This window comes from Budorcas taxicolor, chromosome 11 (assembly GCF_023091745.1).
Source record: "Budorcas taxicolor isolate Tak-1 chromosome 11, Takin1.1, whole genome shotgun sequence".
NCBI lineage: Eukaryota > Metazoa > Chordata > Mammalia > Artiodactyla > Bovidae > Budorcas > Budorcas taxicolor.
Window position 1 is genome coordinate 17,414,619 of NC_068920.1, and position 25,510 is coordinate 17,440,128.

General features: G+C 43.6%; 1 protein-coding gene across 3 annotated transcripts; it reads right to left on the bottom strand.

Moving 5' to 3' along the window:
- Positions 1-921: 921 nt before the first annotated feature.
- TBC1D7 (TBC1 domain family member 7) lies at positions 922-25,199 on the bottom strand. Of its 3 annotated transcripts, none has more exons than XM_052648933.1 (8): positions 25,062-25,199; positions 23,305-23,461; positions 21,944-22,024; positions 15,910-16,097; positions 11,977-12,114; positions 4,056-4,201; positions 2,727-2,856; positions 922-1,700 (listed from the first exon to the last, which is right to left on the bottom strand). In XM_052648933.1, the coding sequence occupies exons 2-8, from the start codon at positions 23,414-23,416 to the stop codon at positions 1,614-1,616; spliced, it is 882 nt and encodes a 293-aa protein (XP_052504893.1). In that variant the 5' UTR covers positions 23,417-23,461; positions 25,062-25,199; the 3' UTR covers positions 922-1,613. The 3 variants fall into 3 exon arrangements, with proteins under 3 accessions (XP_052504893.1, XP_052504894.1, XP_052504895.1); XM_052648934.1 differs by having other exon boundaries at positions 25,040-25,199; XM_052648935.1 differs by lacking the exon at positions 21,944-22,024.
- Between the last annotated feature and the right edge of the window lie 311 nt (positions 25,200-25,510).

Below are 25,510 nucleotides of genomic sequence, written 5' to 3' on the forward strand. Positions count from 1 at the left end.
TTAGCTGTAAGCAGAGTTTGCTTCAGGAAGTTTTCTTATGAGTGTGATTAAAAAATTAAATACTCTTAAGACTCACAGACTTATGAAACAAACTTACAGTTGCCAGGGGAGTAAGGATGGAGGAAGGGATAGGTATGGCATTTGGGATGGACACATACACACTGCTATATGAGAAGTGGATGACCAGCAAGGACCTAGAGGAGAGCACAGGGGACTCTGCTCAGCATTACATGGCAGCCTGGAGGGGACAGAGGCTGCGGGGAGTGGACCCACATGCATGTATGGCTGAGGCCCTTTGCTGTTCACCTGAAACGGTCACAACATAATATTAACTGGCTATACCCCAACACAAAATAAAAAGTTCAAAAGAAAAAAGAAATTCAATACTCTTGAATATGTTACTGTCACAAGTGCCACTCGGTTTGAACAACTCTGAACACGTCAGGCAGGGACTCAACTCTCAGAGTGATGGCTCCATAGTTTCATCTCCTCCTCCTTGTGGGGGTGGAGGACCCAACTCACCACTCGGGCTCCTGCAGGTCTGGCAGCTGAATGAGTCAGTCTCAGACAAAGGGCCCCGTCTCAAAGCCTGCAACTGTCCAACCATCAAGTTACCATCAGGGGACACCATGGCTGTGGGGGAGGCGTTAAGCTATTAACCGGAGCCTGCTCTATTCCACCGTGCCTGCGGGGGTGGCAGAGTCCTCTCTGACGCCCACCCAGCTATATACCGGAACCTGCCCTTTCCACTGTGCCTATTGGGGTGGCAGAGTCCTCTGACGCCCACCCTACATCTAATGACCCATCAAGAAAAAGCATGGTTCCAGCAAAGCATCAACAAGCCCTCTCTCATCAGGTATATGTAGACACATTTATGTTCAGTAATATTTCATCCCAACTAGCACAAAGAGGGAAAAAAACATAATAAGGCCTTTATTTAAACCAATCTAGCAAAAGTATCAGAAAGTGGATTTAGATTTCAAAAGATTTAGAAAGTCAGCTTAGATTTCAACAGGTACTGCATCAACAAAAGTCATCAATAAAAGGAAGTTGTTCTTTGTTCCAGAAATGGACCTTAGAAAGTAACTAGCTTGGTGCTAATTAAAGTGCAGCAGGGCAGGCCTGGTTACACACAGCTCACTGAAGCACCCACCCACCCTGACTCAACTGCTTTACAAGCTGAGAGCTATTTCCAACAACCCTTTAGAAGTACTATTCAGAACAAGAAGGTCCTATTGCATAGCACTATCTTTAATATCGTGTGCTAAGTCATAAAGGAAAAGATTACGAGAAAGAATATATACGTATATACAACTGAATCACTTTGTTATACAGCAGAAATTAACACAACATTGTAAATAGACTACACCTCCATAAACATTTTCCTAAATGCTATTCAGAGTTGAACCCTGTATTTCTATATAACCAGAAGATGCCATTCCACAACACAGTGACTCCACAGTGACATTATCTTGAGCAATTTTACTGGAAAAACAATTACACTTCGAGCACCAAAGCAAGAACCCTATTATCAGTTCAGTAGGTCACGTCCCAAGGGGGAAAAAATAAAGGCGCTGAGCAGGCCTGGCTGCTGTCCACAACGTCGGGAATGTTCAGGCAGAGTGGACTGGGGTCCCGCAGTGTTTGTGCCATAAGTCGATGGCCTTGCTCACGATAGCGTCCGAGCTGTCCTGGGGGATCTGTGAACAAGCAGACCAGACTCTGAAAGGCATGACTCTGACTTCATCCTCTCTCTCATTCACTGTGGCATAAAACTCGTGTCCACTGGAGTTTTCACTGCTTTTCAGAAAGTGATTGCATGGGCGGCTGCTGCCAGATGTGTGTCACGTGCCCCCGAGGCCACACTGAGGGGTGTGGTGTCACCCACCTGGGTTCGAATCCTGCCCTGCCCACTCCCTGTGGAGCCCTGGGCAGGCTACCTACACTCCCTGGGTTCAGATCCCCATATCTGGGATGAGGCAAATGATAGCCCCACTTCACAGGGCTCTTTACAGGGTTACTGGAGGTAATTCACAAAAAAGTATTTAGCAGGGGCCCTGGCAGTGTGTGCCACTATTTATTACAACGAAGAGGGCTCTTTGATCCAACACACATTCACTAAGCACTTATCTACTGGGCCACTGTTCAACTGTTAACACTGACTGATTAAAATAGATTTGGGGTCCAGTGAAATTCAGTCAAGCCTGAGTCTCTCTCTATTTTGACCTCTTCTTGCCTGGTTAAGGGTATTCTAAGATACAAAGATAGGGAAAAACAGATTCATTCAGACCTTTTTCAACATGCTCAAGTTTACACTTCAGCACATTAACAAATTCAACTGGGACTCCACCAGACACAGGAACAGAAATGAAAGGGCTTATGAGCAAAATCCCCGAGAACATTCCTTTTCCACTAACGGGGATCGCTCGTCCTAAAGCGACAGATCTCACCTCCTTGTTTCCTGACGGCCTGCTAGTGGTCATTCTGGTCCCAGGTACACACACTCATGGAGACAGACCTGCTGCTGAGACCAGTGACCCCCAAACAAAGGATGTGGGCTATAATCCACAGACCAAGCTGAAACTTATACCACGGAAAAATCATTTCTTATAATGCAAAAATATATTATACTGTCTCTGAAATAATTTAATGCCATAGAAAAATCTGGCTTAGTAAACTGAATTCCTTTCTAGAGTCAAAGTTCAAGTGAAGCAAAGCACACTTACGTTTTCCAGAAACTTCGTTATCTTCTCTGCACTGTTCAGCGCCATTACTTTAATTTTAAAGGTTAAAAGAATTTCCACAGCTACAAAAACTAGTATCTTACAGGATCCACTTACAACTTTATCCCAAATCCTATGAAAGAAAGATGTAATCAAATTACAAGTCTGAAGTTGGTGTTTACACCTAAACAGCTCAAGTTTCAAAATTAAATCAAATTGCATTTTCTTTTCTGTACCATCATCCCTCACTATCCCCAGGGAAGTGGTTCATGGGCTCACTTGCTGTGCATACCAAGATCCGTGGAGGCTCAAGTCCCTCATATAAAGTGAGGTGGTGCAGTCAGCCCCCTGCATCCACAGATTCCACAACCAAGGATTTGACCAGCCACAAGTGTAAACACAGCCCAGGATCTGGGATCGGCTAACTCCAGAGATGCGCAACTGTGGAGACAGATGGCTGACTACATAAGCTTCAGAGAAGAGCTAATGAGGACATTGTCCTCCAGGAAGACATCCTCCAATTATTATCTCAAAATTGACATTTTAGGGCAGGAAGTTCCTAAAAACCAAAGCTTCAAGTTTAACATTCTGTAATGCTAAGATAACCATTACATACTAGGGAACAAGAACAAAAGGGGAAATGAAATATGAAATTCAATTTCATTTTCCAGTAAATTCCTTAATTAAGGAGCTAGCTATTAAATATACTCTAAATTAAATATACTCTAAAATCATTGTTCTGATAACTCCAATAGCTCTTATAGTCAATATCATTCTCAATATGCTAACTAAGCACTGTCCTGTAATATTCTTTGTGTCTTGCCTTTTTCCTCAAGTGTTAAGTTCTGGAGGGAGCAAGACGGGACTCCAAAATACCCATAACACACCTGAAATTGATGGAAGAGCTGAGTCTGAGTCTACAGTCTAACCTTCAGCTAGTTTAATGATGTCATAAGGGGTCTAAGAAATAAACATCTTTCTCTAGGATCTGCTCCATTTCTGGAAAAGTCCACATCCATATATACTCCTGGAGACTACTTCAGATGTGAATATTCAACAGCATCTAACACACTGAGGCCCTTCAATTTCTCTAACCATATATCCTAACATTTTTTATATTTAATACTCAATATTTCTAACACTTCTAATTGTATACATAATACGCAAAATCACCAGTTGCTATGTCAGCTGCTGGAGAAGTTAGCATCAAATGACTGCATGGTTCTAAAGCAAATTTATCTTCTGAGATGATCATGTTAGAAACAACAACAACAACAAAAACGGGATTTTTCTGACTCTGTGCTTTCAGTCATATTTGAAAGAAACACTTGCCTCTGTAAGCTGGACTCGGGCAAGCACCCGGCAAAGCACTTCTTGAACCACAGCTCGTAGGGAAGTGTGGACACTGCACAGCAGGCCTTCAGGTGACTCAGCAGTCGGCTATCTTCCAGATTCAAGTATTGTTCAAAAGCCTTTGGCTAATGATCGAAGAGGAAGAGATTACTCACTTCCTGTGACTTAATGTTACCATACCTTATAGGCTAATGATCGAAGAGGAAGAGATTACTCACTTCCTGTGACTTAATGTTACCATACCTTATAGGCTGTGATGAAAAAGTATACGTGCTGAAAGCAAGAAGTGCTAGGAAACAAAGCTTCAGACTCATTCAAGCCACTGGTGATGCCGCAGTCTCCCAGATCAGCACTAACTAACCAGAGTAACCAACTGTCCAGGACGGAGTGGTTTTTCTGGGGCAGTCTCCAGCTAAGGAACAGTTAAGTCACGCTGGTTAGTCCTAATTGTGCTAAGCAGATTCAACAACCTAAGACAAAAGTCCAGAGCAAAATTCAGTTGATCTGGAGGGCCAAGAAAGGTCCATGTGCTGGCTACTCCAGGGCAGGAGATTACAGGTTCACAGAAAGAAGCAGGCTAAGACCAAAGACACATGGCGGGACTAGGTGCAGAGAGGGAACTAGGGAGAGAGGAGATGAACAGGACCCAGCAGTCACCAGTCACAACCCTGGCTGACCCCGTGGAGCACACTGCACTTGGCAGGGAGGGTCAGACAACAGGCGCATCCGGAGGAGGAGCGCTGTCCCCAGCAAGGTGTGCATGAGAACTCCAGGCAGACAGGAGGAACACAGGGGAACAAAGCTCCAGGGTCCCATTTGGAGGCCTCTCCCACGGAAGGTTCCACAGCAGCCAACACTGGAAGACTGGGAGCTACCAGAGCTGGCTCCCAGACAGGACTGCTGTACTCACAGGGTCCTCTGGCAAAGCATGGACCCTACAGGTCAAACCCTCAAGCCTGCACTCTCCATCCAGAAGGACAGAACCAGATCAATGTATCACCCACGCAAACACAAATATTTTGTTAGTTTTTAACTAAATATTGGGTTGGCCAAAAGCTCGTTCAGGCTTATGGAAAAACCCAAACTTTTCAGCCAACCTAACATCTGCACCTCTACTTCCACCAAAGAGGCAATTCATGACCCTTACAATATCCACTGCAGCCGGACACTGTGCTCCATAGAGGAAAGGGAGTGAAAGGTACAGGCAGCATCCCTGCCTCCAAGGAGCTTCCAAGCTGGTTGGGACAGACCTGCAAAGGGCTGACTACGACACGCTGCAATAAAGCTACCATGGGAATGAGCAGGAGACGCTGGGCACATCCAGGTGGAAATCTTAACCCAGAACCAGTTTCCCAGGAGAGCTGATGATTGGCTGGCCCACAATGAGCAGGGACACGACTTGGCTGAGCAAAAAGGGCCACAGAGTAATATCTGATCCCGCTTAAAGGGTCAAAAGCCCTACATAAAGGAGCTTCTAAAAAAGAAAAAAGCCAAAAACTCTACAAGAGAAAATGCAAATGGCTCTAACCCATACAAAAAGATGCTCAAGCTGGCTAGAACAAAACAAACGCAACCTCACACTATCCTGAGGCATCTCTTCTCACCTATCAGGCTGGCAAGAACACCATCAGGTCAGCGGGGCTACAGGGAAACAGGCGTCCGCATCTGTTGGTCACGAGGATGCAAAAGGGTGGTATGAGTGCTACAGAGGGGAATCTGAAAAAACCTAAGTAACGTGTTACTTAGTAACATGTGATCTAGTCAATTCATTTCCACAGAGTCTACCCCCCAGATATACTAAAGGATACAAGCACAAAGCTATTCACCTGTAACTCGGTGTAACAACAAAAGACTGGAAACAGCTCAAACAGCCAACACTAAAGAAGGGCTGAATAATCTAGAATGGAGTGGTATGCAGCCACGAACAGAATAAGGAATGTCTCTATATACTGTTCATGGCATAATCAGGTTAAAAAAAAAAAGCAGGGTGAAGAGAAATGTGTGTCAGATGCGAGTGCTAAATCTGACAGCGTGAATATAAATATATATCCACGTGTGCTTTTTTCTTTTAGTGGAAGATGACATTTACACTGACATTTTGAGGACACAGCAAATGGTAGATGTGATCATTTTATTTTTGTGTGTATGCTAAGTTGCTTCAGTCGTGTCCGACTCTTTGTGACCCCATGGAGTGTAGCCCACCAGGCTCCTCTGTCCATGGGATTTTCGGGGCAAGAACACTGGAGTGGGCTGCCATGCCCCCCTCCAGGGAATCTTCCCCATTCAGGGACTGAACTCACGTTTCTCACCTATTGGCAGGCGGGTTCTTTACCACTAGCGTCACCTGGGAAGCAGCCGATTTTATACTTTCCTGTAAAACAGTTAGGTTATTTCCAATATTTCCATGACCTTCAATTCTTACTTTAAGAAAATAAAGTGGCCTTCCCTGGTTGCTCAATGGTAAAGAGTTCACCTGCTAATGCGGGGGACACGGTTCGATCCCTGGTCTGGGAAGATTCCACGTGCCGCGGGGCAACTAAGCCCGTGCACCATGCCAACTGAGCCGGCATGCTGCAACTACTGAAGCCCACGCACCTAGAGCTCGTGCTCTGCAACCAGAGAAGCCACCACAATGAGAAGCCTGCACACCGCAGCGAAGAGTAGCCCCCGCTTACTGCAGCTAGTGAGGGCCTGCATGCAGGAACAAGACCCAGTGCAGCCATAAATGAATAAATCTTTACAAAAAAAGAAAAGAAAGCACACCTCAACAAAAGGCAAAATCTGACAAAAGAGATTTAACCGAGGAATTTATACTAAACTTAGAAAGAGGCTGCTAATAGTGTTGTTTAAGAGGAAGAAAACAAAAAAACAAAAAAACCCTCTCTTTAGGACAGCTTTTAAAAACTGTGTCATTGGCGAGGGAAAAAAAAAACCCTTTAATGACTGAACACAGTCAAGACTGAGATGGCTTAAAGACAGTCTGATCTGAAGAGAGATTAACAGAGGCTTCCCACATCACACCACTGAGGCTGGCCTCCACTTTCGTTGGCAATCAGGGGCCTCATCAAAAAGACCTCCCAAAAGGTCTTGGAGAGGAAAGCCTGATGGAGAGGAAAGCTCTCCTCTCCTATAAATCAGAACACTACAACATAAAGGCGTCATCGCCAGAAATATTCTTTGGATGTCAAAAGTCTATCACTGTGCATCACATGCACATTTCCCTAGGATTATGAAACATATGCTTTGCAATAACAAACTTGGTAAAAACCACAAAAATCTGAAAAGATGACAGATAAGATTACAGAAACTCTAACAAAAGCTGGACAACAACAACAACAACTTCAAGCTAGATTTAACAAGGTTTAACTAAAGAATTTTTTTAAAAACCTGACTTTAAGCATTAAATTGGGACTTCCATGATGGCCCAGCAGCTAAGCCTGCACTTCCAATGCAGGGGACCAGGGTTCAATCCCTGGTCAGGGAACGAGAATCACACACGCCACAACTAATGCCTGGCACAGCCAAGTAATTTTTTAAAAAAGAAATGAAAGAAAATTTATGTATAGAAACAATGCAATAACATTAACAACCTAAGGAGAAAAAGCATATAACCACCTAAATAAGGGCAGGGAAAAAAAAATGGTATGAAAATATCTCCTAAAAGGCTCTGAAAGACCCCATAACCCCACAACTAAAGACCCTGCACAGCCAAATAAATAAATTTTTTTAAAATATTAAAAGTTTTTTAAGTCACTTGATGGCTACATGAAATAGCAACACAAACGAAATGTAGCTTTTCTTATATTAATACATTCTGAACTTTTAAAAAGAACTTTTGCAACTATTAAAAACTATGTCCTAGACACAATAATGTACTTGTGAAAAATCATTTTTTATGATGATGAAATTAAGGTTTAGGGGACATAAGGACACTGAGTATCTTGCTGGTTCTAAAATTCTTTTCTTTACACGTTATTGATTGGACGTATCATCAGAACGTCTTTTCTTATGCAAACATTATTGACCTATGACATATCAATAAGTTTTTAGAGAGTGATACAGAACTGTGGTGTTGGGGAAGACTCTTGAAGAGTCCAGTGGACTGCAAGGAGATCAAACCAGTCAATCCTGAAGAAAATCGACCCGGAATATTCATCAGAATGTCCAATACTTTGGTCACCTGATGTGAAGAGTCAACTCACTAGAAAAGACCCTGATGCTGGGAAAGACTGAGGGTAGGAGGAGAAGGGGACGACAGAGGATGAGATGGTTGGATGGCATCACCGACTCAATGGACATGAGTTTAAGCAAACTCTGGGACATGGTGAAGGACAGGGAAGCCTGGAGTGCTGCAGTTCATGGGGTCGCAAAGAGTCAGACACGACTGAGCAACTGAACTGATTAACATCACTGTGCAAAGCTGTTAGAGCTTAACCAGAGCAGGGAGAGGGGAGAGGGCAGTGGGGCGCTTGCTGGCTGAAGTTACGTTACAGTTCACCACAAAAGGAACAGTCATGTCTGCATCTCATACCAGTCACAAAGATTCAGCCCCTCACCAGCTAAAGGACTAAAATTTAAAACGTTCAAAAATTTTTTAAAAGCTAGAAGCTTTCTAAAAAAAAACCTTGGCATTAGAAAGGCCTTTCTAATGAAGATACAAAAGAAAAAAAAAATACTGATAAAACCAATAGTATCACCTTCATATCTTTATACTACAGCAAGAAATATTTTCAGTGAAAATATTTAACTTACATAAACATGCAGCATATAGCAATAATTCTTACCCAAAAAGGAAAGATGCAAACAAAATAGAAAGGTAGACAAATATGACCAAGAAACATACCTCCAAAGCTGCTTAGCTTCCCTCAAAATTAAGGCAATGGAAATTAAAACGGGCTACCATTTCAGTATCAGGTCAGCAAAATTTTAAGAGATTGATACTATCAATTATTGGCAATGGGGTGGAAAACAGGAAATCTCAAACTGGTGGGGGAAGCAAAATTGGTCCAACCTCTGGGTGAGTAACCTGGTAGCGAACACATTTAAATACGTCTGTCGAGTTAGAGCATTTAATGTATAAGTAATCCACCCTAGAGAAACACACACACACACACACACCCCCACGGGAACAGAGCATTTAATGTATAGGTAATCCACCCACACACCCCCACCCCCCACCCCCACCCCCCCCACACACCCCCACCCCCACCCCCACCCCCCCACACACCCCCACCCCCACCCCCACCCCCCCACACACCCACCACACGGGAACAGAGCATTTAATGTATAGGTAATCCACCCTAGAGAAACACACACACACACACCCACACCCCCCCACACGGGAACAGAGCATTTAATGTATAGGTAATCCACCCTAGAGAAACACACACACACACACCCACCCACCCACCCCCCACACGGGAACATGTCATGTACACGGAGAGTGCTGTCATCATGGAGCCATTACACTAAATTAGGGCAAATTCTTATGAGACTATGAGAACTTTTTCAGTTCAGTTCAGTCACTCAGTTGTGTCCGACTCTTTGCCAACCCATGAGAATTTTTTCAGTGGTTCTAAATGAATGACTCTCAACCCTAGCCTCATTTCAGAATCACTGAGTTTTAAAAAATTAGAATTCTGAGGCCCCACCCTGGGAGACTCTGATTTCACTGCTCTGGTCATTGTTAAGAACTCTCAGGTGGTACTAACAGGAAGTCAGGGCTGAAAACCACCCATGTGTAGTGACGTGGAAAAACTTCAACACATGAAGTTTTAAAAGGAATCATAGGGCCGTATGAACAGTATAATACATTAAAAAATTATATATGTAAAAATATGAATAAGATATATATACACACACACACATGGCCATGGGTATGCACTCACACCCCCATCCACTCTAATGCACATAAAATGATTTAGACAAGGGACTTCTGGATGGTTCAGTGGCTAAGAATCCACTCACCAATGCAGGGGACACAGGTTCAATCCCTGGTCCTCGAAGATTCCACATGCCACAGAGCAACTGAGCCCGGGACAAAACCGCTGAGCCAGTGCTTTAGGGCCCAAGTGCCACAAGCACGGAAGCCTGTGCTCCACAACAAGAGAAGCCACCAGGATGAGACGTCCCAGCACCACAACTAGAGAGGAGCCTCTGCTCGCCACAACTACAGAAAGTCTAGGCACAGCAATGAAGACCTAGCACATATTTGTAAAAAATAGTCTAGATGAAGACACACCAAGCTGGTGACAATGCTTACACCTTAGAAAGGGGGGGACGGGGAAGCATGGGGGCAGGTCGACAGCAACTGTGGATTCATTTGGATTACTTCATCCTCCCAGAATGCATCTGTTACTTGTGTTCTTAAAAATAATGAATTTTTTTAAACAATCCATCAATATGTGATTGCATTCACTCCAACATTAAGAAAGGCTGATGAAACCATGGCACAAGTTTGGACCTCCTGACTGAATTAGGCAGCTAACATTCCATTCACATATGCTCCAACGCCATGCTTTATTGAGATTAAGTGAAGTTTTAAAATTCTAAGAATCGAACTTTACCTAATGGAAACACATAAAAAACACTCCTGTTCAGGGCTCGGGGAAGCTGAGGGCTGCAGTGTCTGGCCCGCCGCAGGGGTAGAGCGGGGCTCCCCAGGGCATGGCCAGCCTGCGCCCTGCACCTGACCCTGCACTCTGTACCGTGGTTACTGCTTTCAGCAGAATTTCCAAATGAGACAGTTCAATGACTTAAGAAAAAAGACTCGTTTTTATAAAATGAGAGAAATGGGGGGAAAAGCTGAGGAGAGAGAATGGCAAAGGACCCCTGATACGAGGATGACCCAAGTGCTGGTTCTCTCGATTCCCCAGTCAGCGCGGCAGACCACCGGCTGCCCAGCTCACGTCCACTCCCCTCTCCTTCCTCAGGAACGGAGTCCCTGTTCCAATGTGAGACTACAGCGTGCCCGGCTCAAAACCAACCAACCACATTCCCCAGGCTCCCCTGCAGACCGGGGCAACCTGGGGACACCCTCCTCACTAACGGTCATGCAAAACGAAGTCTGTAAAGGGGGGCAGGCTGGCCAGGCTTGGCACTTCTCTACCTTCCCTTCCTGTCCAGAGCACGGATGTCAGGGCTGTCTCTCCAGCACCATCACGTGATCACAAGAGGACCGTCACCCCTACGAGAGCTGGAGCAGGAGGACGGGGACCCGGGTCCCTGCCCATACCACGGGGGATGTCCCAGCCCTGGGCTGCCTTGCCCCTGGACTTCTGCTTACATGAGAGAAGACAGTAAAGCGTCTACTGTTTGGGCTTCCCATTACATACAGCCGAACTTAAACCTTAGTACTAAGTGAAAATTCTAGATCAGACAGAGAATACTATAGAGCCGGGGTGGGCAAGCCACAGCCTGCAGTGGCCAAATCCAGCTGTGGCCATGCATTTATGCATTACTATTTTGTGTGACCAGGGTGTGTGTGTGTATACACTCGGTCGCTCAGTCGTGTCTGACTCTGTGACCCCATGGACTGTAGCCCTCCAGGCTTCTCTGTCCATGGGATTTTACAGGGAAAACTGCTGAAGTGGGTTGACCACCTCTTTCTCCAGGGGATCTTCCCAAGCCAGAGATCAAACCCAAGTCTCTTGCGTCTCCTGCGTCGGCAGGTGGATTCTTTACCACTGTGCTGCCTGGAAAGCTGTGTGATTGCAGCAGGCACACAGAGACCGCCTGGCCCAGCAAGCTGGAGATATTCACTTCCTGGCTTCTTACTACTGACCCCCACCAGAGGGTCCGCTCGTAGCTGTAGCACCACCAGGAGGTAAAGGCATTTCCTGAGGACCCCCACCACCACTGCTCAGCCCCAGCCCACAACAGCCACAATGTCACCCCTCACCAGCTGGGGCAGAGTGTCCCGGTACTTGCTATTCAGCTGGTTCACAAAGCATCGCGTGATCCAGTAACAGTCGACGCTATCTTCCACCATCTCTTCCATGGCCTTCGCGATGGCAAGAAATACTTCATCTTCTGGCTCCTGAAAAATTAATAATAACTCTCAAGAAGGAGGCAAAAGAGAAAAATAGAGGATTCTTTAATAAAAATGAATTTACTCCCTAAATTCTGAAGGAGCCAAAATAAGTCAAAGTGGGACCAAAAGCACCCAGTCCATCACTAAAAAGACAACCGACGGGAGACGAAGAGTAACCAGGGAATCTGAGGCAGTGTGGCTTCTGAACACTCAGGCTTCAGGCTGAACATTCAAGGATTTCCTAGCTTCTAACACTAAGCCCAAAGAGTCAACATAAACCTGAAGCAAAGGACTACTCTCCACCCAAAAGTATTCTCAGTGCTGGAAGAGAATTCCTTTCAAACAGATGTGATAAAACAGCACAAATAATAGAGACAATTATTGTCACTACGGTAATTTGCAAAAATGACCACAAAAGGACTAGTAAGCATTTTATTTCAAAGTATTCATACACATCTTTAAATTTTTGCTCTATCTTTAAGCACTTATAAAGCTAAAACTGCCCCTAGAATCAGAATTTTAGGAATCAGAAGAATGGCATTTCTCAAACCTTGTGTCAACACTCAGAACATGAAAGTAAACCAAGTAAATTTCAAAAGAAGTCTCATAAAAACTGGAATCCACTTGAAAAATCTGTTTTCAATCACTGCACCTTATACTAAAAGCTTTACGTTTTCATCTAGGATTTAACAGCTAAAGGATTTTAACATTGAAAAGAAAAAGTTTCTTTCTACTCCTCTAAGAAGTCACAAGTTAAATCAAACTTCCTATTTTAATAGAAGAATTGCATTTTAGGCCTCCTTTCCACTTATTAACTTTCCACAACATGTCAAGAGCAGCAGAAAGGCTCCTTTCGTGGACTCCCGCCTGGCCCTGGGCTCGTGGTCCTCAATCCAGCAGCTCAATGCTGCTCCCAGCTACTCTGAGATGCAGCTAAGAGGACGAGTGCCCTTCAGCTGAAGTCAGCTTCTATGTTCCCAGCCGTGGGTACAGCACTGCTACACAGTCTTATTAAAAGATAAGAAAAATACAGCTGACTGGGGTTTGGAGGCCAAGGAGACATACGCCTAAAATGAACACTTGGGACAGCATGTCTGCCCAAGGCCACTGGAAACATTTAGACCTTGAGCTAATGGATAATCTAACTTAACTTCATACATAGTTCAGGAACTTGTGTAGTACCATCAACTAACTGTATTTTGTCAATGAGAAATAAGATTTAAAGATGTTCAAGGGTTCCAACTATTTCCTGGGATGTTCTCTCCTGATAAACTTTATCAAAGTGAACAACATAAGATCTGTCCATGGGACCCACAGCAACCTCAAAAAGTTAAAGAAAAAGGGACTTCCCTGGTGGTCCAGTGGCTAAGACTCCTTGCTTCCAATGCAAGGGGCCCGGGTTCGATCCCTGGTCGGGGAACTAGATCCTACATGCCGCAACCAAGACTCAGCATAGCCAAATAAATAAAAACAAATGTTTTTAAAGAGAGAGAGAGAACAAGTCAAAGCTTCACACTGCTGTTAGCAGGTTGAAATCTACCTCCACCATGAAAAAAATATAGAACAGCATAGTTTGCAGACAAATCCCTATTCATAACAATTTACTCTGTTTTAGCCAAAAGTTAAAATGCCTATGTGAATTGCAGCCAAAACCCAAGAGCTGTAGTCATTACTTTGCCTACCCTCCTCCACTTCCCCCTTCTCTTCCCTTTATAAACAATAAGCAATCCTAGTAACTAGAGCGAGCAGTCTGTCAAAGATCAAGCCTATAAAGTAGGCTGGAGCCTGTGAAGCTGAGGCCAAGTGGCAGTCAATGACCACAAGGCCTCTGGTGCCTGCAAGCTGGGGCCAAAGATGTGGCTGACTATGTTGGTTACAGACAGAGGAAGGAGCAAAGAAATAAATACAAATAAGAGGTTTCCATTAGCTTCATTGTAACTGCCAGAGAAGGAAGCTGCAAGTATAGAAAGGGTGAGAGCTAGAATGAACTTGTGATTACTGGCAGTATTAGCATTAACATTAATTAACTAGCATTAATTAGCATTAACGGTTTTTAATACAGTGATAAGCATATGTGTGTGTGTATTTCCCAGCTGTGTCTCCTGAAGGAGCCTACAAGCAATGACACACCAAGGACAAAGAGCACATCTAGCCCCCTGTTCTTGGTTTCTACTGACAATTTTTAAAAATTAAAAAGATAAAAGAATGATTATTCCAGGTCTGGGGAATAGTATAAGATGAACCTGGAGTATCTTTTTGCTCCAGAAAGTAAGGAAGGGCTCAAAATGATGGGAACTTGTCCAGACGACACAGAAGTCAGCCTGTCGCGGCTCCCACTAGGCCAATCTGGGACAACTGTAACATCAAAATAGTGGCAGTAATGACTTATAGGCCACTGAATAAAAGAGAAATCTATAAATTCATACTGATAAAAGAGAAGGGAAAACTCTTCCTTATCAAAAAGCCATCTAATAAACGCAGAAGGAATGAAGGAGTCAGAAGGTCACCATTTGGCAATCAGCAGAGTGAAAACTATTTAAGGATTGATATTTACACAGCCTCAAAGTACCTCCCCGACAAGTTACTCATTAATTACAAAGAGAAAAAAAGCAACCATGCAGGAGAAGCCTCCAAGACATAGCCTTAACCAAGTGATCAAAGCAGCAAAAGCAGTTAAGTATCCAAAAATTCACAACTAGACTTCAATCATGAGGAAATAAATGAGAAACACTACTGGCCAGTACTCTTCCAAACTGTCAAGGTCATGAAAGACAGACAAAGACTGAGGGACTGATCCAGACCATAGGCAACTAAAAGTAAGTGTAATGCAAGATCCCCGATTGGATCGTGGACCAGGAAAAGGACACTGGTGTGACAGTCAGCAAAATTTCCGAAACAGCTACAGATTATTAGCTCATGGCGTTGTATGAATGTTTCTGGTTTTGATAAATAACCAGAGTACAACTGAGACCTAACATTTGAGGACGCTGTTGCTGCTTCAGTCGTGTCCGACTCTGTGCGACCCCACAGACGGCAGCCCACCAGGCTCCCCCATCCCTGGGATTCTCCAGGCAAGAACACTGGAGTGGGGTGCCATTGCCTTCTCCATAGAGGATGCTAGGTGAAGGTAAATGGGAACACTACTCTTTATGTAAGTTTTCTCTACATCTAAAATGATTTTAAATTGAAGAGTTCAAACATAAGGAAATTTTTTAAAAAATCATCAACAAATGGTAAAACTAGTGGCTGAAAGTTTGATAAGTTCTGAACCAATTTATTGTTTATGATAAAGGGCATTATTGGGACAACTGGTCAAGTGGAAATGGAGTGAAGATGAGATGTTAGTACTGTATCAATGTCAACTTCTTGGTGTTGATGACAGAACTATGGTCACCAAGGGAAGTGTTCTCATCTTTAGCAAGCATATACTGCAAGAATCTGAAATAATGGGATGCTACATTTACACCTTATTCTCAAATACTTTGGGGGGAAAACAGGTCTACACATATAGGAAAAATGACAAAAGCAAGTGTGGTAAAATGTTAATGACTAGGGAACTGTGATAAAGGTTAAATGGAAATTCTTGGTAGTAATCTTGCAACTTTTCTGTAACTTTGAAATTACTTCTTCAAAATAAAATTTTAAAAAATTAGGGAGACTGGGTCAGATTGTACAGGGCTATGCTTTCATTCTACAAAGAAGAGCCACTGAAAGGTTCAAAGGCAAAACAAGACGTGATCAAAGGCTGGCCAATGGGGCAGTCAGGAGTCGAGCCAAGGGTCCAACAAAAGCACCACTGACCAGTGGAAACGAGGGACTTCGAGGCAACTTCCCAGACTCCAACCGGTGCATGTAGAGATAGACTTCAACCTGAGGGGTGGCATCACTGATGAAGCGGATGACTTCCAAGGCGTGAAGGACGTCAGAGTACTGCTCCTTGCGATACATCATCACCTGGGCATGGGACTCATGGTGTGGAGGCAAGATTCCTATAGAGCCCCGGGGTGGGGGACAGGGAATAAAGATAGTAAAATACAGAGGCACCAATCTGAACCCCTCCTGTATGAAAGAACCCTATGAGATGCTGCCTACCACAATTAGAATAGAAATCACAAGTATTTAGTTACTATACACATTGTTCTAGAAATTTACACTATAAAATAAATTTTAAATATCAATACAATCAATAACTGGATGGCAACTGCATCACTGATATCAATGAGAAATAAAATGACATCATCAATTCAGTTCAGTCGCTCAGTTGAGTCTGACTCTATGCAACCCCATGGATTGCAGAATGCCAGGCTCCCCAATCCATCACCAACTCCCAGAGCTTACTCAAACGCATGTCCATCAAGTTGGTGATGCTATCCAACCATCTCATCCTCTGTCATCCCCTTCTCCTCCTGCCTTCAATCTTTCCCAGCAACAGGGTCTTCTCCAGTCAGTCAGTTCTTTGCATCAGGTGGCCAAAATATTGGAGTTTCAGTTTCAGCATCAGTCCTTCCAATGAATATTCAGGACTGATTTTCTTTAGGATTGACTGGTTTGATCTTTTTGCAGTCCAAGGGACTCTCAAGAGTCTTCTCCAACACCACAGTTCAAAAGCATCAATTCTTCAGCACTCAGCTTTATAGTCCAACTCTCATATCCATACATGACCACTGGAAAAACCAGAGCCTTAACTAGATGGACCTTTATTGACAAAATAATGTCCCTGCTTTTTAATATATTGTCTATCTTGGTCATAACTTTTCTTCCAAGGAGCAAGCGTCTTTTAATTTCATGGCTGCAGTCACCATCTGCAGTGATTTTGGAGCCTCCAAAAATAAAGTCTCACTGTTTCCATCGTTTCCCCATCTATTTGCCATGAAGTGATAGGACCAGATGCCATAATCTTGGTTTTCTGAATGTTGAGTTTTAAGCCAACTTTTTCACTCATCTCTTTCACTTTCATCAAGAGGCTCTTTAGTTCTTCTTCACTTTCTGCCATAAGGGTTGTGTCATCTGTATATCTGAGGTTCTTGATATTTCTCCCAGCAATCTTGATTCCAGCTTGTGCTTCATCCAGCCCAGTATTTCTCATGATGTACTCTGCATAGAAGTTAAATAAGCAGGGTGACAGTACACAGCCTTGACATACTCCTTTCCCGATTTGGAACCAGTCTGTTGTTCCATGTCCAGTTCTAACTGTTCCTTCTTGATCTACATACAGATTTCTCAGGAGGCAGGTAAGGTGGTCTAGTATTCCCATCTCTTTTTAAGAAATGTCCATAGTTTGTTGTGATCCACACAGTCAAAGGCTTTGGCATAGTCAATAAAGCAGAAGTAGATGTTTTTCTGGAACTCTCTTGCTTTTTCGATGATCCAACGGATGTTGGCAGTTTGATCTCTGGGTTTCTCTGCCTTTTCTAAATCCAGCTGGAACATCTGGAAGTTCTCAGCTCACATACTGTTGAAGCCTGGCTTGGAGAATTTTGAGCATTACTTTGCCAGTGTGTGAGATGAGTGCCATTGTGTGGTAGTTTGAACATTCTTTGGCATTACCTTTCTTTGGGATTGGAATGAAAACTGACCTTTTCCAGTCCTGTGGCCACCGCTGAATTTTCCAAATTTGATGACATATTAAGTGCAGTACTTTCACAGCACCATCTTTTATGATTTGAAATAGCTCAACTGGAATTCCATCACCTCCATTAGCTTTGTTTGTAGTGATGGTTGCTAAGGCCCACTTGACTTCGCATCTGAGGATGTCTGGCTCTAGGTGAGTGATCACACCATCGTGGTTATCTGGGTCATGAACATCTTTTTTGGATAGTTCTTATGTGTATCCTTGCCACTTCTTCTTATATCTTTTGCTTCTGTTAGGTCCATACCATTTCTGTCTTTTATTGTGCCCATCTTTGCATGAAATGACATCATAAAGCCTTTGAATAAATATGCCACATAAATTCAAGATAAATCATTATTGTAACTAGTATGATTTAATTCAAGTTTATGGTTGTCATCCTGGGGCCACCCTCAGCTCCTAGAAGCCGATCTCCAGATTCTGTGCTTGTCTGCTAATTGTCCCCCTCACAGTTCATCCCCAATGGGATCGTATTTGGAGGCAGGGCCTTTAGGACATGATTAAGGTTAAATGAGATCACAAGGTGAGGCCCTAATACAATAGGGTTGGTGTCCTTATAGGAAAATGAACATAGGAATTAGCATGCTCTCTGTCAAAAAGCAGAGACATTACTCTGCCAACAAGGTCCATCTAGTCAAAGCTATGGTTTTTCCAGTAATCATGTATGGATGTGAGAGTTGGACTATAAAGAAAGCTGAACACTGAACAATTGATCCTCTTGAACTGTGGTATTGGAGAAGACTTTTGAGAGTCCCTCGGACTGCAAGGAGATCAAACCCGTCAATCCTAAAGGAAATCAGTCCTGAATATTCATTGGAAGGACTGATGCTGAAACTGAAACTCCAATACTTTGGCCACCTGATGTGAAAAACTGACTCACTGAAAAAGACCTTGATGCTGGGAAAGACTGAAGGCAGGAGGAGAAGGGGATGACAGAGGATGAGATGGTTGGATGGCATCCCCGACTCGATGGACATGCGTTTGAGCAAGCTCCGAGAGTTGGTGATGGACAGGGAGGCCTGGCGTGCTGCAGTCCACAGGGTTGCAAAGAGTTGGACACGACTGAGCAACTGAACGGAGCTCTCTCTCTCTGCCATGCAAAGATATAGCAAGAAGATGGCCACGTGCAAGCCAGGAGGTGACGCTTCACCAGGAACAAAGTCAGCCAGCACCTTGGTCTTGGACTTCCCAGCCCCCACAACTGTGAGAATGTAAACTGTTGTTTAAGCCACTCGGTCTGTGGTGTTTCAAGGCAGCCCCAGCTGACAACAAGCCCCCTTCATCTCTGAACCACCACCAACTGGACAAATCCTTTCCTTTGCCAACAACTAAAACTTGGTCACAAAGTACCCTACCTTTACGAGAACAAAAACCTCCAATTTTCACTGATGAGATGACCTTACCTTTCAATGCCATTCTATAGTCATTAATATATTTAGACTTTGGGGCAAGAACAAACAAAGGCATGGAGAAAACATGGAGGAAAGAGCAGTGGAAGGGGCTTCAGTCAACTAGAACACCCAGACTCTCAGATGTCTCTCCTGGCACTTGTTTCCTCCTCTGCCAGAGGCGGGAAATGGAATGGTTATACATTTCCCCAAATGTTCTGCACAGAATATGAGCCCTTGAGGTCTGTGTGATAAAAAGGGTACCAGAGTTGAACAGATTTGTGAAGCAGTAACAATGAATTTAAGGCTTTAAGCTTTGCTCTAAAGAAAAACATCTTTATTTATTCTGGCTTCACTAAACCTAAAGAAACTATTTTGCAGCACAAGCTCCAGAGTCAAAGTTCCCAGGTCTGAATCTATAGTGAACTGGCTGGGTGAACCTCAGTAACTTACTTGCTCTTCCTGTGCCTCAGTTTTTCCACCCGAAGAATGGGAAGAGTAACACCCATGTCACAGTTGTAATGATGAATAAACAAATTAATATACATAAAACACTCACAGTACACAGCACATACTAAGCTCGTGTTAAGTATTAGCTAGTATATTTGATCATGGAGCTCTCTTTGGTGCAAACCACCACAGATCCTGTATTCTAAAGAACATTCTGGGAAACACAACTTGGATGAGCTTCATGCCAGTTTAATATTAGAACCAGAACTCCAACACAGCATGGCAGCTCTAAATGTCCAGTGCATTAACCTCAGGAACAGGGAAGACGGGACATCCCTGGCGGTCCAGTGGTTAAGAATCACTTTCCAATGCAGGGAATGTGGGTTTGATCCCTGGTCGGTGAACTAAGATCCCACAAGCCACAAGGCAACTAAACCCCTGCACCATAACTAAAGAAGGAAGACTTAACCTCTTGAGAATCCCTTGGACTGCAAGGAGATCCAACCAGTCCATCCTAAAGGAGATCAGTCCTGGGTGTTCACTGGAAGGACTGATGTTGAAGCTGAAACTCCAATATTTTGGCCATCTGATTCAAAGAGCTGACTCACTGGAAAAGACTCTGATGCCGGGAAAGATTGAGGGCAGAAGAAGGGGACAACAGAGGATGAGATGGTTGGATGGCATCACTGACTCATGGACATGAGTTCAAGTAAACTTCGGGAGTTGGTGATGGACAGGGAGGCCTGGCGTGCTACAGTCCATGGGGTTGCAAAGAGTCGGACACAACTGAGCGACTGAACTGAATTGAACCTAATAAACCAAGCCAGGAAAAAAAGAGTTGATGAGCAGCCCGACAGGCCTCGTGCTCAGTTGCAAAGTATTACTGTCCATCTCACACAAATCCACAGGCATTACTGGTTATTAAGACGCACTATTTCCCAGCAGAAATAAACACTACAGGCACTGCCACCTAAAAGGCACCCTTAGAAGGCATTTATTTCGCTGGATACTGGAAACACTAAGATTTAAGAAATGCTCTGGGAAAAACAGATCCTTTTTTTTTTTTTTTTTTTTTTTACAAATTCTCTATATTTTAACTGCACAGTGACCTATAAGAAATGTAAGTGTACAAAGACGGACAAGATACACAACAGAAAAGGCACTGTGCAGTCAGTGGCCTCCAGCATGGCATGCATTCCCTCATCACCTCATTACATAACCAGACTTGGTGCTAAGGATTTTTCAAGTCCTGAAAATACAGTACATTGTGGAAAGAAAACAAGGTCTATAATCCAGCCTAACTTCAAAAGGCTTCTACAAACCTGAGCTCTGCCATTTACAGGCTACAAGCCCTCAGGAAAATTATTTAGCCTCAGTCTTTTTCCCCGTTGGTAAAATTGGAATACTAATACTAGCCTCACAAGGGAATTCCAGGATTTTTTTTTTTGAAGAAAGAAAAGGAGGGTGGTAATGGATAGGTATTTTTGGTGTTAACAGGCTCAGAGATAACAGGAAAAAAAAAAAAGATCCTTGACTCAGAAGGGATGCTGCCAGTCACTTCAGGCACCTAATATACTTTTTCTTTCACAAGAAACCAAGCAAGGTCATTTTTCCTTCTCTCTCAGGCATCTTCACTGGAAGTTATTTGTGCTTCAACAAAGTAAACACTCTCAAAGCAAACACTTCCTTTTTTGACTCTGATAGCACTCATTAGGAAGTTATACCTCTGCAGCTGGGAGTCACAGAATAACAAATCAAGAGTTCAACCCTAGGAGTTAATTAACTCAATATTCTCATTTATAGACGCAAAAAAAAAAAAAAAGATCGAGAAAGGGCTAGTGGGGTCTTCAAGGTGACCCAGTTGACAATAAAGCTCAGACCAGTTCTCCTTTCTCCCAGCTCAATGCTCTTCCCGTAACTTGTTTCAGGGAAACAAGTCTGCCTCACTGTCTCCTCTAACGCCCCTAAATCAAGGGTCCCCAACCTCCAGGCCGTGGACCCATACCTCCTGTCAGATCAGCAGCGGCATCTGATTAGAAATAAAGTGCACAATTAAAGTAATGTACCTGAACCATCAAGAAGCCAGCCTCCCTACCCCAGTCTGTGGAAAAAAACTGTCTCCCACGAAACCAGTCCCTGGTGCCAAAAAGGCTGGGAACTGCTGCCCTGATGCTCTGAGAGAGACACTCAGGGCTCTGTGCTGAAGTCACATTCTTCCAGAGTTTCCAAAGTGAGTGGGGATTCAGGCTCTGAGGTTAGCGCCCAGTAAACGTCCTAAAAAAATCCTTTTTCTGACTGATAAGATATCAATGACCCCATCAATTCGACATTTTTGAAGATAAAAGTTCCCCACTCTTGGGAATCATACCGAGTAACACCTTCCAGACCAACGCACGGTACATGGATGGGAGAGGGAACCTCTGACTGAAAGTACAAAGTTTCTCGATATCTGGAGGGAGAAAAAAAAAAAATATATAGATGCTTTTCATGCTGATCATGATATGTAAAAACGCATTTTACCTTTTAACACTGAAATTAGAGTAAGACATCTCTTCAGAGGAAGGTTGCTGCACAGTGAGCAAATCCAGAAAAGGCAACACTAGACTGATTTCCAGCCCAGGTGTTCCAACTAGCTATTCAAAAACAATCAGTGTTTCACAGCGGAGGAGATGTACTTTGCATATTTATTACTACATTCACCATAACATCAGTGGTATTTACTATTTATAGAACTTACTTCATTTACTCACACTGCAAGCTTGTTGGGTAGTTGTTGTTTTAAAGATGCAGAAACTGAAGCTCAGAGGAGATTAAGTGACTGGACTGAGTTAACATCGCTGGCAAGGAGCACAGTCAGCCTGCAAACTCCCATACTCACCAATAAACCACATTCAACCACATCTTGGACCTCAATTCCCCTACTTGTCAAGTGAGAACTGTAATACGTAAAAACCACAGACTGAATAGTGAGGATCAAAGATCAGGTGGGAAATGTTTTTGAAACTTTAAAAAACACTCTGTGCATTTAAACTACTATTTTTAACTATGGTTCAGTTTATCCTACTTTAATTAGACACATTAAAGACCTTATTATGATTGGCTTAGAAGAAATAAAAATGTTAATCATGCAGTCTCAGTATTTCCATAAAAGAAAACTACAGCAAGAGTTGCTACAAATTTACCCAGAAGCTAGGATGACACCTCTAAAAATTAAGAAAATATATGGGTCTAATAAGAGAAAAAATATTACTAACTTAAGAGGCCTTTCAAAAAGGTCTGACTCTGACTCAGTGAAGTATAAACTTGAAAAGTCCTTAGCTCCTCCCAAAATATACCATTCTCCTATCATTCTATCACTAAAATAAATATACATATATAATACATATACAGCAAGTAACATACCTTTGGAAATTTTTTTAACTTTTTAAGTTTTTCTTAAATTTGGTACAATATTGCTTCTTTTTTTATTTTTATTTTTTAACATTTTGGTTTTTTGGCCACAAGGCACATGGAATCCTAACCGCCACCCCCCCGCCCCTCGCCCCCAACCACAGATCAAACCCACAACCGGTGCACTGGAAGGCAAAATCTTAAACACTGGACTACCATACAAGCCACCAGGGAAGCTGACAAAAGGTGAGGGACTCAAGTCCTTGGCCATCTTATAAGTTAATACTTCAGAACATCTGGGATGACTGAGAACCAATAGGTTTAACTTATAAAACTCACCTAGACGGTCATCTTTTAGGAGAATTTCTAATGATTTCTTCTCTTCAACTCCACGAAACCCCACTTTTTCATAATATACTGAACGAAAGTTTCTCTGGGAGTCCTCAGTCATGTTTCATTCTTGGAGAGACAGAATAGGGAGTGGAAAAAAGTGAGCCTAGAAACAAAAAATAAGAATTGAGAAAAATTCCATGATTTTCTCCAACTCTTCCATGAATCTTATACACTATGACAAATGGTCTGCCCTTGCATAGGACTCAATATTAAACCTTCCTGTTTACATAACCCTAATACTACCTCACCTATGCACCTTGGCCCAAAACCAAGATATGAAACAGAAGTCCCCCGAGCTGCTCAAACAGATGGCACAAGGTTCATGCCCTAGCATTCCTACATAACTTAGAGAACCTAGCACAATGGTATATTCTGCAGCCATTAAACATGTTCAAAGAAAAAAGTGAAATAGGAAAACAGACAAAATGTCACACAAAGTGTACTACCAAATATATACAATTGGTTTTGTTTTAAAAATAGTATGTATTTTAAAAAACTAAACTATTCTGAAATGTTAACAGTGGTTATCTTTAGGCAGCAGGATTCCAGATGATTTTAATTTTCTTTGGCTTAGCCATGTTTTCTAAAATGGGTGTTTTGTGAAACAAGAAACTAAGTCATAAAAAGAGGAAAAAAAAAACCCAAAAAACCTAAGTTCCTCACTCACTTATCCTTTAAACACAATTCTATCAAATGTAATTGTCAAAATTAAAAACCCACAACAGATTAAGCATTAAATTATAAACCAGAAGAGGGGCAGGAATGTAGCCTGGTTGACAAGCGATTACACACAGTTGGAGACAAAATAACTTAAAATCTGACATTAGAACTCAAAAAGTCCAGGAGTCTCCAGGTTCTTCCACAATAACCTTCAGTAGATTGAAGTCATCAAGAAATGGTCTAATAAATTAGGTGTGTGTTTTAAGAACAGAGTGGATGTAACACAGTTTCCAAAACGTGTAGCACTGCACGACCCAAGTGCTTAAAGCACTGGTGCAAAGACTATAACCCTCAGGTTTTCGAAACTTTTAGATGTGGCCAGGGGAGCGTTGAATTGCTAGACAGTCAAGTTCTTCCTTACTGACAAGATACCCACTGAGTCGCCTGGGGCACAGTAAAAAATAGAATTCGTTTAAATTGGGCTTCCCAGGAGGCACTAGTGGTTATTAAAAAACAAAAACAAAAACAACCCGCCTGCCAATGCAGATATAAGAGATCAAAGTTCGATCCCTGGGTCGGGAGGCTCCCCTGCAGAAGGAAACAGCAACCCACTCGTGTTCTTGCCTGGAGTATCCCCTGGCAGGCGACAGGCGACAGGCCACAGGGTTCTACAGAATCGGACACGGTTGATGCAACTTGGCGTGAGCGCAAACTGAATAAGTCTAAATGGCTCTGAGCATTTAAGATCAAATAAATGCTCTTTAAGAGCGGAATTCAAAGCATTAAAACGCTACACAAGGTGGGATTTATTTAAAAGCAGCATCCAAACAGCTGCCAGGCGATTCGGTGTCTGCCATCTAAGGACCCCCATCCTCCGACTACAATGCAACAGCAAACGCGTCCTCCGGGAAGGCATAATTTTTAAGTTTCCTTCCCGCCCAGGGGCGCCCACCTGACAGGAGATGAAAGAAACACACCCTAGGCCAAGACCGCGGGCCCCACTCTCCCTAACATGCTTCACCTCTAGGAGTAGAAAAACACACCCGGGTTGAGACTTAAGAGGTCCGGGGAGGCCGCGGAACCCAAGCCCGACACGCTGACTGGCCGGCAGGTAAGCAGCGACCTGAGGGGGCCGGCAGCCGGGCGGAGGGAGACGTCAGGAACTTCCGCGCCTGAGAGACGCCGCCGCCGCCGGGAGTGACGTCACTCTGACGTCAGGAGCGGTGACGAGAGTGCGCGTGCGCCGAGAACGCCGCCGCCGCTCCGGACGTGACGTTGCCTCGGCGTCAGAGGGCAGTGCCGAGAGCGCGCATGCGCCGAAAGCACCGCCGTCGCTCCTCCTACACCTTAGGGCTGTAGACTGCGCCCCAGACCCGGGAAAGAGTAGGGGCAAGTCCGACTAATAACTCAAGCCCCTCGCCCGCTACGGCACGCCCCTGCTCCCCCGACTCATTTCTAGTCCGGAGAATTTGGCGTCTACCTTTCTCCCGCT